Source organism: Molossus molossus, unplaced genomic scaffold (assembly GCF_014108415.1).
Source record: "Molossus molossus isolate mMolMol1 unplaced genomic scaffold, mMolMol1.p scaffold_m16_p_16, whole genome shotgun sequence".
Taxonomy (NCBI): domain Eukaryota; kingdom Metazoa; phylum Chordata; class Mammalia; order Chiroptera; family Molossidae; genus Molossus; species Molossus molossus.
Window position 1 is genome coordinate 63,694,023 of NW_023425351.1, and position 16,750 is coordinate 63,710,772.

Below are 16,750 nucleotides of genomic sequence, written 5' to 3' on the forward strand. Positions count from 1 at the left end.
TGGAGCTTGCCTAATCCACTAATTATCCCTGTCCATCAAGTGGATGACAGCCTTGGAGATAATCAATGGTTACTTCCTTACATGCCCACCCTCACCCACTTGCCCAAGCTCACCAGCAATAAACAGGCCTGTGAAAACGAAGACTGAACCACAGAAGGTGCTCCCTCCACCCATCCACCCCTCACAAACGGCTCCATTTGTAACCATCACGCCCTAATTAAGTCAAGGACATCAAGCTTGTTCTTCCTCCTGCTTTAGGAGGATCCAGGCCCAGATTCCCTATTTCCTGACATATGACTAGGTCTTCATTTGAAACAAAAATAAAAAAATTAAAATTAAAAAAAGAAACACAATGAACTAATATGTCAACCGTATCTTCAAAGTCGTATTTATTTTTTAAGTTTTCTGTCAAGAAGCATTCCCTCTGTCTACCCTGAGCCTTCCAATAAAAGAGCCCCTGGCCACATGGACTTACATACATTTAAATGAATTACAGTGAAATAAAACTAAAGATTCAGGTCCTCACACAAGTGCTCAAGAGCCACCTGTGGCCAGTGGCTCCCGTACAGGATGGTGCAGATATAAAACATTTCTGTCATTGCAGGAGAGCCTTAGTGGACAGCACCAGTCCTAACATGACAAAGTCGCCTGGGCACCTCTGGGGTTCTGGTTGCAACAAGGTTTCTGGTTCTATCTCTGACAACTTTGGCAAAACTGGTGTGCGCGCCATGTCCTACATTTATTTGAAAATGAAATCCCTCTCCTTTTCCATTCTCCGAACTCATCTCCCCGCCCCCTGCATTTTTACTGCCATGGTATTTCCTCTACTGTGTCCGACAGTTGTCCAGAGTCACCTAGGAGTCCAAAGTTATCGCCTGGCCATCATTAAGCCCACGGTCTCATTTTCCACCGCGTGAGAGGGTACGAAGGGCATTCTCAATAGCCCTGGAAGGGCAGGCGGCAGAACAGGTATTTAACACTCCCCCTTTCCCCGGACACGAAGGCACAGACAGCTTAGATCACTTCCCAGAGGTCAGGGAAGGGTTTGCCCTCACACCTAATTCACTTCGTGAGCTAGTCCCTACGTTTGCCCAGTTGTTTTGCAAACAAAATTGCCCCAGGGGTTCACCCAATGCTTACTGCTTCTCCACAGCTGGAAACCTGGGGACTCGAAATCGAAGCCCCAAATACAGGGTCTGGCTGATCTTATCCAAGTACTAGTAAGTGACCTTTGTGTCCAGTTCAGGCTCCTCTGAATAAAAACTGTCGCTCTATCCCCTCTGACCTTTGTCCCACATACAGAGTCCAAAGCTTCTGCCTCATTTGTTTATTCCTGTTTATACATGTCCACAAGAGATAATGAACCTAAGCAAAACACTTGGTGACGTGCACACCCTATAAAGATGTCAAGTATTGTTATCATTACTCCGTGTTTGCACGCCTGCACTCCCTCACCCCTTCTTCCCGGCAGTGCCCTCTCTGACTTGTCCACCCAACTCCACACCTGCTTCTGCCTTGTGGGCATCACTTCTTGGGGGCAACCTCTCCAGCACCCGGAGCAGATACACGAGCAAAGCACCCATGACTCTAGAGGGGACCCTGCGTGTGCTTGGGATTTTGTCCCCCCCCCCCCCAGTGAGCACCTCTGCGTTCACCCTCTACTCACTCTGAAACTGTAGACCCTCCCAAGGTACGGCAGTGTGATCAGGCTGTCAAATCCACCCTGGGGAACAGTGGCCGTACTGCCCTGTGCACACCTGTGTATTCTGCCACTGTCCACTAACCTGGCTGCTGGGAATGACACCCAGGTGAGTATCACCAAAAAGTTTGTTACTTCTGTAGTCACTGTGCTGCTTTTGGTGAATGTCCCTCTTGCCTGGATGGAGGGCCCTGCTGGGCGGCCACATTCCAGAGTCTGAAAGGGCCAGTGGGGTCGAGGGCTTAAGCGCACGGCTCTAGACACCAACTGCCAACTTCAGATCTACCCACTGGGTGACCGAAGACACTTAGCCAGTGCCACCCTGTCTTCATCACTCTGTGAATGATGCCCATGGCAGTCCCCACCTCAAAGGACGGTAATGAGGGCGAGTGAAATAATGCAAGCTCTCAGAAGGGTGACTAGCACACAACAAATGCGGCGATGGCTGTTTCCGTGAGTCAACGTACAATGCCGGCCGCCCCGACTCGGACGTTTAATGAGCACCTATTATGGGCAGGTGTAGGCCATTCAGAGCTAAGGGAGCACTAACATGTAAGCCACCAATCCCAAAGCCTTCAGAGGGTACCATGCCCCAAATATAAAGTACTGGTTAGTGCAGTCTTCAGGGAGAGTTAGTGCAGTCTCCTAGGTCAGGAAAGAGAATTTTTCTGGCAAACAGGAAGGAAAGAAAGAAGGAAGCATTCCTACGAAAGAAGCAAAATTAGTAAAGAAAGGAAGCAGAGGAGGTCATGCAACATTCAGGCCCAGGAGTCTGAAGCACACTCCAGGTAGGTGTAACCTGGGGGGCAGTTGGGGAGGGTGGGGACATCCTGCCCACTCACTTCATGAGCTGCAGAGGAGGCCCCTGGTGGCTCAGGGTAGCCCACACCAACTCCACCTACTCATGGTATAATCCAAACACAACCTACCAGACACTCACCAGGGAATGTCTGCTAAAACTACAGATAGCTGAGCCCCACCCCAGATCTACACAATCAAAGTCTCTGGGGAAAGGGCCCAGGGATCTGCATTTTACACGTCCCCAGGGGACATCCATGCTCTGTTCATTAATATCACAAACAGCTAGAATTGAGAATCCCCACACTAGATAAGATGCCACCCCCCACTGAGGCCTTGGACTTGGGAGCCTCAGCAACTTCTCAGTCCCACTGCTCCTGGAGACGTGATCCCTGGTGACAAGCACTCACACGTGGGCATATGAACTGATGCACGTGTTCTGAAAACCATTTGGCAGTGGGTTCCAAAAGCCCTGAAAAGTCCGTTCGTTTGACCCAGAATAAACCCTCCAGAGGAACCCTCACTAGAGAAGTCAGTAGAGGCCACTGAGTACAGAAATAACAGTCATCACCCTTTTCGGTGTCATTCCCAGCAGTCTGGGGTGGGATTTGGGGGTGTGGAGGCGGCCCAGTTTAGTGGAAGGTGGCAGAGCACACCAACTGTGCCCTGGGCTGTAAGGCCATTGCTCCCCCGGGTAGATTTGACAGGTTGATCACACAGCCCCTGCCTTAGCAGAGTTTTCAATTTAAAAACGAGTAGAGGTGCTCATTTAGGAGCACAAAATCCTAACAGTGTGTATCAACAAGGATCTACTCATTGCAGCATTGCTTATCATTCATCAAAACCTGGACACAGCATAAACATGAACCAGCAGGGAACCGGTTCCAACCTCAGGACCTTTGCACATGCTCTTCCTGAGCCTGGAACATTCTTCCTCTGATATCTACATACTTCATAAGGTATTGCTCAAATGTCACCTCTTCTGTGAGGCCTTCCTGACCACCTTATTTAAAAACACGAACCCTGGCCCTGCTTTATTTTTTTTCCCCACTGCACATGATCCTTCTGATCTACCGTTTGTTGGCCCTCACTCACTAGACTGTAAGTTCCAGGAGGGCAGGGATTTCTGTTCATGATCTTTACTGCTGTATCCCCAGCACTTAACAGAGAACCTGGCAAACCGCGGTCCTCAAATACGTGTCGACTAAATGAATTAACTACAGACATACAAAACAATGCAATACCACACAGCCACTAAAACTGACCTGGCTTATGATTACATGTATGGAAAGGCAGCACAGTGAACAGCTAAGCAAAGAAAGAACTTTCGGGCACAGCACAGGCCACCTGAGACGTCCTCTAAAATGTGTGCCCATGACCCACTTTGTGGTCCAGTGGCTAAGGGTGACTTTGATTTTTTTTTTACTGAACTGAGGTTTCTATAGTTTGTCTTCCATTAACTTTATCTTCCTTGCATAATCTTTGAGAAGTAATCCCTCCTGAAATGGTCTCAAAACATTTGCTAATTTATTTTTAGGGAAAAGCTTCCTCCTCAGTGACTTAATTAGGGTGTCCCTAATTAAGGCCAGCCCGACATCAAAGAGGCCAGGTTCCAGGGGACCCCTGCTCCAGGTCTACTTCTGGTTGAAAGATGACCTCAGTCCCTCCAGGAACGGACCCGCCTCTCAATGTTCAGAAGCCAAGGGCTTGGCCATCAGCTAGCTACTCCTGGCTCTGCTCCCCCGCTACTTGCTTCCTATTGGGGTGCCTCATCCAATTATTCAAGCCCAGATCACATCCTGCTGGAGAGCTGGCTTTGAAGGTTCAGTAAACAATCACTTCAAAACAAAGAGCGACCATTAAACCAAACTCAAAGACTTCCTTAATGGCCACTGCTCAGCTGCAGGAGACAGGCTCAAGCAAGCCAGACCTCTGCTGCGGAACTGAGGTCCATCTCCCTGGGAACTCATCTCCAGGCAGGTCAGCCTCCTCCTGCAAATCGCCCCCTTCCTGTTTAGCACTCAGTCATGTGTGTACACAGCCGGTTACTAGGGTGACCCTGATGGGAGGGGTCTCTCCTGCAAAACAAACATGTGTCCTGTGGTTGTCACCTTGGGTCTCACACCCCTCCCGCTCCCCACATACTTCCCTCTGCTGACAAGTTAGAGGCGCTAGCCAGGTGAGTCAATTGCCCAACAGTTTCATGTCAGTGGCTGGGTCAATCTCCTCTTCAAGTAGAGTGAGGCCCCCTGAGCTCCTTGAAGCAGCTCGGAGAAGAGCCTTGATTTTTATGCTTTATCTGGTTCATCTGGAGTTCTGATGGTATAGACAGACTAGTCATCAAAGAGCTCAATGAAATACACCCATTACAGAATCTGAAAATGAAATCCTAAAATACTGTGCCATAAGAGACAGTCCAGCCTGGTGGATAAGAGCACAGACTCTAGAGCTGGGCTGCCTGGGTTCAAACCCCAGCTACACCTCTTACTACTTTTATAAAGTGTGCAACTGGCTTAACCTCTCTGCACCTCAGTTTCCTCATCTGTGAAATGGTAAACAAGTAGTAACTACCTCCCTGGGGTGTTGGATTCAGGGTTTTTATTTGTAAAGCGCTGGTTGTGCCATTTGAATGCTTGTGAAATATGGAAGAAAAAACTCAGCTCCGAGCTTGGGTGTCACCTGCACCCAAAGCCTCCCGACTCTGGCCTCCCCATCCAAACGAGAATCAGAGCCCTGCCCAGGACCCAAGGAAGCGTCACACTGACATCTGTCGTGGTGCTGACCACACTGATTGCTAATTCCTCTCCTGTTCCTCCTCTAGACTAAACAACTTTAGGGTAAGGACTGTGTGGGTCTCATCCATAGGTGTACCTCCACCACCCAGCGGTGCCTGGCACACAGTGGGCACGTCATCTGTTTGTTGAATACATGTAATGTGTCCCCTCAAATGATTTATATGCTTAAAAACATTTCACCCTTGTCTCGATTGCATTTTCAAAGGGGAAATAGAGGTTTCTTGTATTTGCTGATATACGAGTGCCGCTATCAGCGGGGTACTCTGCTAGAAATCACCAGGGTAGCTCAGACACACACACACACAGCATTTTATTGAGCAGTTATGTCATGGTAAGCCCTTTACCTAGACGTTCTCGTTTATTCAACAACTTTAAGAAGGATGTAATTATCCCCCTCATTTTACTGATGGGCAAATCAAGGCTCAGGGAGGCTGAGGGACTTGCCCAGAGTCCTCTGTAGAAGTGTGTCAAAGGCCAAGGGCAGCCACAAAATGCAGAACGCCATATCGACACTAGGTGGAATCACCAGAGACTGAAAAGTCTCCAAGGATATCTTACACAGCTGGGTGGAAAGAAAAGGGACCAAAAATTACACAACATTCTGGTGAGGGCTTGAAGGATGAGAAAGATTTCATGGTAACAGTGGCTGAGAGGGTCCCGCAAGCAGGACAAGCAGCAAGAATCCGGAGCACAGGATGTGCTCAGAGAAGCCAGGAACCCAGGTTGGGGAGTACTGGGCACAGAGCAGGCCACTCAGCCAGGGCCAAATCTCAGGGCTCCATGAATGCCAGGCCAAGGCAGGTGGACCACATTCAGCGGGAAGGCAGGCAGAAAGAACCCAAATATGGCCAAGTCTTGGTCAGGGACAGCCGCTTCAGTAGGAAGGTACTGCTACAGGGCAGGCCCGAGGCAAACGAGGCCACTTTTCCTGGTGGTCACTCCAGAAAAAGAAGAGATTCAAATAATGTAGACAGAAAAAGCTGGCCCCTACAAACAACGCCCCTCTCTCTCTTTCCTTACCGAGGTGTAAACATCTCTAAAAATCTTTTTTTAGACATTAATTGCCCTGGGGACCTCAGCCAAGCACCCAGTCCTCCCCCTCCCTTTATATACTGACAGTGGGTTTGCAAATACAGAAATGCAAATAGGAGGCCTGGCTGAGCCAGATGAGGTTATAATGAACTCAGAAGTAATTTACTTAGCAAGGAAAAAAAACTCAATTTTCTCCATTTCCTGCAACTTCACTGCAAGTTCTAAATATGCTCGCGTGAGGGGTGGGGTAGTGTTTGCTCTAAGAGGTGGTGGAGATAATTACTACACTGATTTGAAAAATCATTCCTCATTCTGCCATACAGAACCATAAGGGCAGCTAACGTTTGTGTGCCAGGCACCATATAAACCCCTTCACAAGCATTATCCCATTTCAGAATCCTTGCAACCGCCATAGAAGATGGTACCTTACCAGACTCATTTTACAGAACAGGAAAACGGGGCTCAGAGAGACTTAGTAACTTTGCTCTCAGGATTTAAAACCAGATCTCTTTGATTCCAAGGTCAGCAGTAACTCTAGAATTTCTACAGGAGGGGTTTAGGGGCTATGATGTGGCCAGAAAGAAGTAGAAAGCAAACATAGTATTTTTACTTGGATGGTATTGTAGTAGATCCTCACTGTCCAATATGGTGGCCACTAGCCACCCATGGCTCTTTAAATGGAAACGAGTTATAAGTGAATACAATTTAAAAATCCGTTCATTGGTCACACTAGCCACACTTCAAGTGCTCAAAAGTCACATGTGGCTAGAGGCTATCACATCTGACAAGTACCATTATTGCAAACGACTATACTGGACGGGACTACTATATATCAATTAAAAACAACAAAGTATTCTAAATATGCTTTTTCTGTTGTTATTTTCGCATTTCAATTTATTTACTTTAATGTCATTTCACAATAAGCTTATTTTTTTTATTATTTGTTATCAAACGCGCACAACCTGAACTGCCAGGAAGATGAACGAGGGGCCTAGAGCAAATGATGCCTAAAACATCACTGGAGGCCAAAAGGTCAAAACCGAAGCCGCCTTACTTCCGGCACCGTGAGGAGGCAGGTTCTTTGGAAGACAATAATGCTGGGAAAATCGAGGCAGCAGGACAAGAGGAAGACCAAGTAGGAGCTGGGTGGAGTCCATGATAGAAGCCCTAGGCAGCAGAGTCTGTAGGAGCTGAGCAGGCCGTGAGGATGGGGCATCACTCATTCATAGGGCCACCAGGAGTGGGAGCCGCCTCAAGGACACGTAACTAATACACAAATGAAATATACCCTCTGTTAAGCGTACAGTTCAGCCGTGTTAAGCACAGTCACACTGTTGTACAACCATCTAAAGATGCTTCTATTCAGATTTAGGTAAGGTTGAGAAAACCCTTGGAAGATGGAACAGTTCAATGGGTCTCAAGCCTGGCTACACATTAGAATTACCTGAGGATGCAAAGTGCTAATGGCCAGGATGCACCCCAGAGGCACTGAATAAACCTCTGGAGAACAGGGTCCAAGTTCTTATGGCTCCTGGAATCCCATACCCCTGTCCCTGAAACCACGCCCATTCTACCAAAAGCAACACACCTGTGCAGAAACAGCTCCTCTAGTCAGACCCACTCCTCCAGCGCCCCCTGGAGACCCCTGCCGTGTGGGAGGTGGCAGGAAAGGGAGTCCCAGGCCAAACCTACAGTCTGCCTCCAGGAGGCCGCTGATGCTGCACAAGCTGATATTTCTACTGCTGGCCAAATTCTTTGAGAGAAAGAAAGCAAATAAAAACACACAACTCAAAAGGCACTCAATTGATTTTTTTTTTCATCCACTTAAACTAGACAGGAAAAGAAAAACCACTTAGAAACTATGACCAAAGCTGTATGTGCCAAGAGTCAGCACAGGAAGGAGTTTTTTTGGCGATCCCATCAACTTCTCCAAACACAAGACTCGTAATGGCTCTACGGACTCAACCCCAACTCGAGGGCTACCGGGACATAATTAAATACAGAAAGCTCTTTTACAAGGGAGTTCCAGGGCTGGACACAAAATGAGTTCAAGGTAAGGCGTTCTCTTTGAGAAGCCATTTGAACTTTGGGTGAACTTATTCAATTCCTATAATTAGGAGGGGCTGTCAAGCTTGCAGAATCACCCTGCTTCATATAAATGTGGCCCTCTGGCCCATCATGGAGGAGCTCTGGGGACAAGGACAGGAGCCAAGGGTGACTGCCAGAGCCTGGCCCAATGAATTCTTTCCCCTTTGCACACCCAGAGAAATCAGAGGAAAGGAAGATGCCAAGTTATCTGTTAAAAAAGACTGGTAAGCGGGAGAAGGAAGGAAGCCACAATATGTCGATATATCATAAATTAAACTGTTTCTGCAAAAGTGACAGCCAGATGGGAGTCGCCAGCCCCACAACCATCCTCACAGCAGCTCAGATCAAGCTCTCACCTCCAGGCTGGGTGTGGGCTGGGGGCACAGGGATCAGACCCCATTTCTTCCTTGAGACTCAGGCGAGTGAAATGCCACCTTCTAGAAATAAATCCACACCCCATTCTCTACCATAGGTTGTTTTAAAGAGCTCCAGCTCTAGGATCACATAGGCCAAGGTCCAAATACCAGTCCACCTCACCACGGCCTTAGACAAGAAACTGACTCTCTCTCCAAGCCTCAGTTTTCTCATCTGTAAAGTGGGGTTGATGTGAGGATGACATGAATCCATGCACACCAGGCACTCAGCACAACGCCTGGCACATAGTAGGTTCTCACCAAGCTCCTTTCTGCCCCCGTTCACCACATGTGGTGAATACTGAGCACCTACTTACTCTGTCCAGGTAGCACACCAGAGCATCTTAAATTGGGAAGCAGCAGATGTGCCACAGCCCCATGCCAAGGCCTCCCCTGGGCTGATAGGTGGGAAACATTGATAATGGGTGGGTGGCTCTGGACTCTACACTGGGTGGGTTTGGGTTCTGCTTTTGAGGGTTGTGGGGGTGTGTGCGTGTGTGTGCGGCACGTACTCAAACCTTCTGCAGTCCCCAGCTAATTCCAGGGAGAACCTTGGCAATCAAATACAATGCACTTCCTCAATGCTCAGCCAATTAATTTACTCCATTTGTCTCTGGTTTGCTACTTAATAAGGCCATATCAGCAGTGCAATCTGAAAATCTGAGTTAGACTGCTTAAGGCATCAGTTCCCTTTAAGGAGCCCCAAATACCTCTTGTCTGATGTCCTAGGCAGCTGACTCTCCTCTGGCTTTTGTTTGGTTTGAGGAGAGGTATTTCTTTGTTTCTGCAGAGGTGCAGGTTTTAGGGGAAAGTGTCCTGAAGGCAGTTCCGAGAAAGAATGGTAAACTTGAAATGATCTCATTTTTCCATCCCCAGTTTTGAACATCTAAAAGTCTTGCTACAGAAGGAATCTTGCCAGTTCTCACCCATCTCTGAGAAGACGGGAAAAGCCTGGATGAAAATTATAGATATAGCATCTAATAGATCAATAGTTTCAACCTTTTCACCCTCCAGGCATTTGAACCACCTCAAAGGAGCTAGACAACTGACACAGCATTTTCGCTTTTTCCTTTTCCCCACCCCCAAGATGCAAAAGAAGAGTTCACAGGCCAAGAGGTCAGCAGCCGAGAAGACAATATGCATGGGACGTACTTACATGAAAAATTGTTCACTGTTCATCCAAAATTCATATCTAACTAGGAATCCTGTATCTTTACTTAATAAAATCACAGGATTGAACTTGGTGCTGGCAACCCTGATGATGCTTCATAAATACTATAGAAGTCTGGGTACATGTTACTCGCATAAGAACCGAACAATAGCTGAACCAGGCAAAGTTCAACCTCAGCTTACCTTCCATGCAAACCATGACCTAGGACTGACCTTCTCTCTGCATCTGGGGCATGACTGACTGGAAGTGCAGAATGTGCAGTAACTACTTCTAAACTACTTGCTTAAATATGATGTATGAGGGATTTTCACCCAGAGAAATCCAAGATAAGCCAAGATAAAAAACACATGATTTCTCTCCAAACCTGGACAACAAGATTTGCACTGAAAAGGAAAAACCAACACGACTTGATCTACATAGAAGAGGCCCTAAATCTCTGAGCAGGCACCCACTCTGGGCAGTTTCCTGCTGCCGATTTTATGACATCTTCAGCTTCTCCCAGAGGCCCCAACTGAGGAAGCTGTAAAACTCTGGACAAACACAGCCATTTGCTCAGAGAAAAGCCAGCGTGGGGCCCATCTGTACTTTACAAGGGCTTTGCTTGTTCTGCGTTTGCGTGGCCCCATTTACAGAGGGGCCCGCCTCCCCCAGAGCACCTGGCCACTGGCAGAGGCCTTGGCTGGGTTTTTGATATCTTCCCTAAAGGAAACATTTTTTGTGAAGAGTCAGAGGAAGTCCTGCAGGGACTGACTGACACCCTTCCCCAGGCTGGGCTCCGAGCCCTTTCTTCAAGGCCACCAGCCTGTATTTAACATGAGCTACTAATGGCCCAGGGGACAAGCAGCTTTCCAAGGACCACTGGCTCCTGGAGGCCCAGCAAAAGGCCCTCCACACAGCAGGCCCTGGATACACAGGGAGGAACCCACAGCCAAAGCAGCAGGGAGAAAAACAACCACCCTGACATTGCGATCCAGTCCTAACCCACTACCCACATTCTTGATCTTCCGATAAGCAAGGGAAACTATCGTGACGTGCCTCTGAACCACAGAAGATTTCCATGGAATTCAAGAAGTCCCTTCAGCAGTTCTAATTTTAGGCAGAACTTAGGAGAGAGGATACTGGTGACAAACAGAGGTGCGGGCAGCGGAGAGGCACTGAACAAGGCCCCTATTCTGCTTAGCACAGGTGCCAGTAACGGGACACCCCTGTCTAAGTGAGACCTGGGTGGGGAATTCAGGTGTGGTTGGGTGTTTTTTTCACTCCCAGTCACATTACATAACCCCGAGCACACTCTCCGACCTGGTACAAAGTCCTCCCTGCATCGGGCTCAACTCGGTTCCTGACATGCCAATCCTTGAGGAACAAGGCCGAGAAAAATATTTGATTTTAGCATCCAATTGTTTTTCAACACAGTTAATTATTAAAAGAAGAAAGACAGCCACAGGGGGAGTTACCCCCAAGTCTAGCCAGAATCTCCTGGTCCTAAGAGCTCCCCAAACATCACTGAATTCTATGCAGGTTCAATTACTTAAATTTTAAACAAATAATCAATTTAAAAAATACAAATATCAAACCAGAGTGGTGTACACCTGAAAGTGTTCTGTGTCAATGATATCTCAATTAAAAAAATAATAATCTGCTGTTTGCAACAGTGAGCCTGTATTTTCCCAGGACTTGCATAGAAGCTCCCAAAAGATTCTAGGACCTCCTTAATGCAGTCAGTCAACATTATCTAAACATCAGCAGCCAGTCAACTGACTTTCCACACACAGTCACTTCTAGGCTGCTGTTCCCCGAGACAAGCAGGCAGTGGGGCCCTTGCCTCGAGCCGCATGAGTCTCTTGCCTGCCCTTTTCCTTTGGGATCAGCTCACAGCAGACGACCTGATTTATGTGGACGGGCGGAAAGGCAGCCAGTAAGCGATTTTGCACACCACCATGCACTACTGACCACCACCACAGTAGAGTGGAAGAAAGGGGAAAAACACAAGGTTTCCTCTCGTCAAGGAATCAATAAGTTATTTAACAGCTGCATCCCAATGGGAGAAAAGCCAGGGTTTCTTCTGCACCCCTCCCCCTGAAAAGGATAAAACGTCCGCCCTGACAGCCGAGGACTTAACCAGATGAAGCATCATTAGAAGAAAGCAGAATGAGTCCTCTCTAGCTTTTCGATGTCCTGAGAGTCTTTGGTTTTGGGAGATGGATGGTACTAAGCCTTGACATGACTCCATTTCTTATGTTGTTGGGTTTTTGATTTTTTTTTTTCTTCTTCTTCCAAAGAGGAAATTGGCTCCCTTCCTGTGCTGCTGCTGTTCATTTTGGAGAATCAAATGCTACTAAAAAAGCCATTTTCTTTACCTTTCCTCACCCCAGTCCAACAGCATGTCTTAGAAAATAACCTAAAATTTTTCTCAAGGTGGCATTCCAAATGGGTTTCCAACACTTACACTTGTTCTTTAAAGCAAACAGAAAGGGGACCAAAGGCATCATAAACCCCTTATGGGAGTTCAAAGAAGAGAAAAAGCAGATAAGCAGGTCATTAGAAAGTCAGCTGATTTCAAATATTAAAAATTGACTTTTAGCCCTGGCTGGTTTGGTTCAGCAGTTAGAGCATCAGCTACGGACCAAAGAGTTGTGGGTTTGATTCCAGTCAAGAGCACGTACCTGGGTTGCAGTTCATCCTCGGCCCTGGTCAGGGTCATGCAGGAGGCAACCAGTCGATGTGTCTCTCCCACATCGATGTTTCTCTCTCTCTCTCTCTCTCTCTCTCCCCCCCCCCCCCCAATCTGAAGATAAATGGAAAAATATCCTCGGGTGAGGATTAAAAAAAAAAAACCTGACTTTTATTGCTGGCAACTTTATACATATGCATATTATACACTGCTCATCCTATATGCCCAAATTTTAAAAGTCCCTTGTGAAATGTCACTATCACCTAATTCATAAAGAAGTCTTTTAAGAAGAAAACTCCATGAAAATATTCAGCAACTGTCTTATGAATAAACAACCTTGGAAAGTAGACAACGCCTCTCTTTTTCCTTATCTCTCTATTCCTCCAAAGTCTGAAATTCTGCAGATCCCAAGGCATGTTTTAGTTTTCCATTCCACCTTACTTTTAAGATCTTTGCTGCCAAAACAAAACAAGCAAAAACCTTTAAAAGAAATGTCTTCCCACAGGACGTTGAACAAATGCTACTACATTCAAAGGGAAAGAATTCAGGAGCCACACAGTACAGATCCACTGAAGGAACATTAACAAGTCCAGTTTTCACTGGACTCTCGCAGAGGGAAAGGCATGCCAACTTAGTACCCACAGATCCCCCAGGGCCACAGAGCTGCACGGCAGACATGGGATGGCAGGTGGAGAGCAGAAGGGCCCATCCTGTGGTGGGTTATCATCAGCAGCGCTCTGGGCTCAAACCGGTAAATGGGAAGAACCAAACCTAGATTCTGGATTAAGGAACAAAGAGAGAGAGAAAACTCCAGATGTGAATACACTGGAACTGCAGTGGGCAGACCTGTTAGGTCACTGGGTTCTTGTTACTACTGAGCAACTGGAAACATCCATTTCTCTCCTCAAAAAACACAAGCAGCTTTATCAACCTATCTCAAATTCTTCCCTTAGTGATCAGAACAGGCGTGGGCCTCAAACCAAATCTTGTTTGATTATAAGGCATGTAGAATTCAAGTTAACCAGAAATACTCTAAGAGTCCAAGGAGGCACCAATCTTTGTCTCAAAAGAGCACTTCAATCATGAATTGGGGGCAACGGAATGCAAGGGGCTGTCTTTGAGCAGGGAATAATCTAATTCCAAGTGGCTGGATTAGAGACATTCCCCAGCAAGCAGGGTGTCTTTGAAGATAACGCTAGATGAATGTCGATTTCTGACAAAAGGCACATGCTCTGTAGAAGAATTTCAAAATCGACAAGACCAGGACAGAGGCACCTTGGAAAAGTTCACCCTGGGCAAGGTGGCAGTTGGTTCTAAAGGGGGGAAGCAGCCCATGACAGCTGAACATTCCTTCCCAAAGTCCATCTCCAAGGCCAAACCCTCTCCAAATCTTACACTTCATCAGACAAAAGCTCCTCCCTGTGGCCCAGGCAGCAGCTGAAGAGGGGCTGTCCACACCCACTCAATGCACAGCTTCCAAACCTGCCCACTTCTTTTGGAAGCTGAGCTTTTAATTAAACACCACCTCCCCGGATCTGTTGAGGCAAACTGAGGCTGGGCTAGAGCCAAGGAGAAGCTCCCTAAATACACAGGGGGAAAAAAACCCATCGCCCCCTATTCCCACCTCCAGCCAGCTCCAAAGGCTGATTATGTTTCCTTTGGATGAGTAAGAGGGCTCTGATCTACCTCTATATACCAGAAAATCCACATCCAAGGATCGGGTTATCCCCAGTCCCACCCTTCGCAGGAAAAAGCCAGGGTGTTGTTCTCCACCCCCAACACACGCGTGTGCGCGCGCACGCTCATACACGCGTGCACACACAATTTTCACAATCTTTTCCAAGAGAAAATCTGGAGTCTGTGTGTGGTGGCTACGTGAGGGGTGGGGGTGGGTAAGACACAGTTGTTTGTGGGGCCCCAATCTTGCCTTCAGGCTGGGAGCCTCAGCCAGGGAAAGGAGGGGCCCCTGCAGGGCTGCTCTGGGAACTTCTGCTCCGCGCCCCCAGGGAGGGCCCGAGGGAAGGCATGAACACCTCGCCAGCTTTGGAAGAGCCTAATGAACGCCTAATATGCTCAGATCCGCGCCCCCCGCCCCCCAGGTGGACCTGGAAGCCAAGGAGGGAAAGAAAGGCTTCCCTCCCAGTCCTCGGGCGGGGAGCTCCTTTCCAAGGCCGGGCAGGGCCCCCAACACCGCGCCAGGCGCCCCCTCCCCGTACCCGGGGGAATCAGGTGTCCGCCCAGGCATCCAGTCTCCGCGGGTCGCAGACACTCAGGCCAGCCACAGACAATGGAAAACTTGGTGCTGGGGCCCTGAGCCCCCCAGGAAAACGAGATGGAGCCGCCCCCTGGGACAATGAGCGGGGAGAGGGGAGGGGGCATCAGACACCCCCGTGGAAGCCGCCCGCCGGGTGACCCAGCAGAGCCCGGAACGGCGCCCCGGGTGAGCAGGTGACACCCGGGCCGCAGCGCTCCCGCAGGTGTCTATCGGCCGCCACGCAAACAAGGACCGGGCGGCTGGCCCGGGGCGGAGGCGAAGCTCCGCGGCCAGGGCAGCGCGCGGCGGCCGGCGCCGCAGCCGCGCCCCCCGCGACCTACCTTCATATCGCTGATGATGGTCTGGAAGAGGCCTCCGAGCGCGCTGCATTCCTTCTCAATCACAGCCTCCATTTTCCCGGCGCCGGCAGGGACGACACACGCTCTGGGCCGCCTGGCTGTGCGCGGGACCGGGGCTCGCTCACCCCGGCAGGAGCTCACCCTCCGAGCGACCCACCTCAGACTCGCCGCCTCCCCTGCAAAGAGGACGAAGTGCCCGAGAGAGTCTGTTCTCTGCCCCAAATAATCACAAAAATGTGCAAAGCCGAACCGCTCTCTAGGGTGATTCGCCTACATGCAGCGCCCGGCTCCTGGCCTTAAAAATGCCCGGAGAAGGCTGACAATCAGACCACCACTGGTGCCCACGACGGAGCCGGCAAAGCCCATCCTGGAGCAGAGAAAACCGCCCGCTGACCCTGGGCTAGCGCCATTTAAAAAAATAAAAAATGCACGGTTTGCTAAATTAATAGATTTTTTTTTTTTGGAAATTAGAAAAATAATATCGCCCAACAGCAGAGCGGGTTAGCTCGCAGCGCCCGGATCTGTTGCTCGCAGCCGCGGCCGCCGCCTCCTTTTCACTCCTGCGCGCCCGGCCCCGGCGCTCGCTCTGGCTCGGCTCCCGGGGACGTTCGGCGAGGCGCACGCGCGCTCGCGGCCGTGCGTCCGCCGCGGGGGTGCAAGGAAGGCGCGCGCTCAGGCGGGGCAGGGAGCGCGCGCCCGGGAGGCGCGTGGGGCGCAGGCAGCGGAGAGGATCGCAGCCGGGCGGGAGCCGCCTCCAGCTCGCACAGGGCACCTTCTCCTCCCCTGGCCGCCGGCCGCGGCGCCGAGAGGGCGTGTCCGCACGAGGCCGGCGGACGCCCACCCCACAATGGCTGCGGGCGCCGCCCCCCGGGACTCACGGTGGCCCCCTTAGCGCAGTGCCCAGCAGAGAGTAAGCGCTCAGCACGGCAAGAAAACTGCTGCTGCTGCTGCTGCTGCTGCTGCTGCTGCTGCTGCTGCTGCTGCTGCTGCTGCTGCTGCTGCTGCTGCTGCTGCAGCCTTCTCAGAATAGGCCCGGTTTGTGATATCAGGACTGCAATGCCAAGTCACGACGGTGAACAGCCAAATATGTCCTTTAAGGAGAGTTCGGGCGTGTCCTGCCGCGGGATGCGGAGTTCAATAAAGTTGCAGGAGACTGGGAAAGTGGATTGATTTGCCCTTGCAAAATAAATGGTATTAGAGCATTATTGCTGACTGCCCGTGGCTTGGACGGTTGTTTTTCAGGCCCACTGAGGTCATTAGTGTTGGTGTAACCGCAGGGAGCCCTGTTGGGAGGTTTAACCTGGAAAGAGAGCGCATGTGCCCAAGTTGACTTGGGAGCTGGTGGTTCAATATCACAGCTCCACCGCCTGACTGCACAGCCAAGATCCCTCATTTAGATTAACATCAAATAGACAAGGAGGCGGGAAGCCCAATGAGTAGCTTTTTAAAAACCTGAAAACATAAGCACCT

At 49.5% G+C, this 16,750-nt stretch overlaps 1 protein-coding gene across 6 annotated transcripts in view; it reads right to left on the reverse strand.

Moving 5' to 3' along the window:
• Nucleotides 1–15,868, reverse strand: part of MTSS1 (MTSS I-BAR domain containing 1) — a 151,533-nt gene extending 135,665 nt beyond the window's left edge. For 3 of the 6 annotated variants that reach the window (XM_036263664.1, XM_036263662.1, XM_036263663.1), the window contains exon 1: nt 15,263–15,868. In XM_036263664.1, the coding sequence (XP_036119557.1) occupies nt 15,263–15,334 (72 nt within the window). In that variant the 5' untranslated portion in view covers nt 15,335–15,868. The remainder of the gene's footprint in view (nt 1–15,262) is intronic. The other 3 variants (XM_036263659.1, XM_036263660.1, XM_036263658.1) reach the window with 1 other exon arrangement.
• Nucleotides 15,869–16,750: the final 882 nt, after the last annotated feature.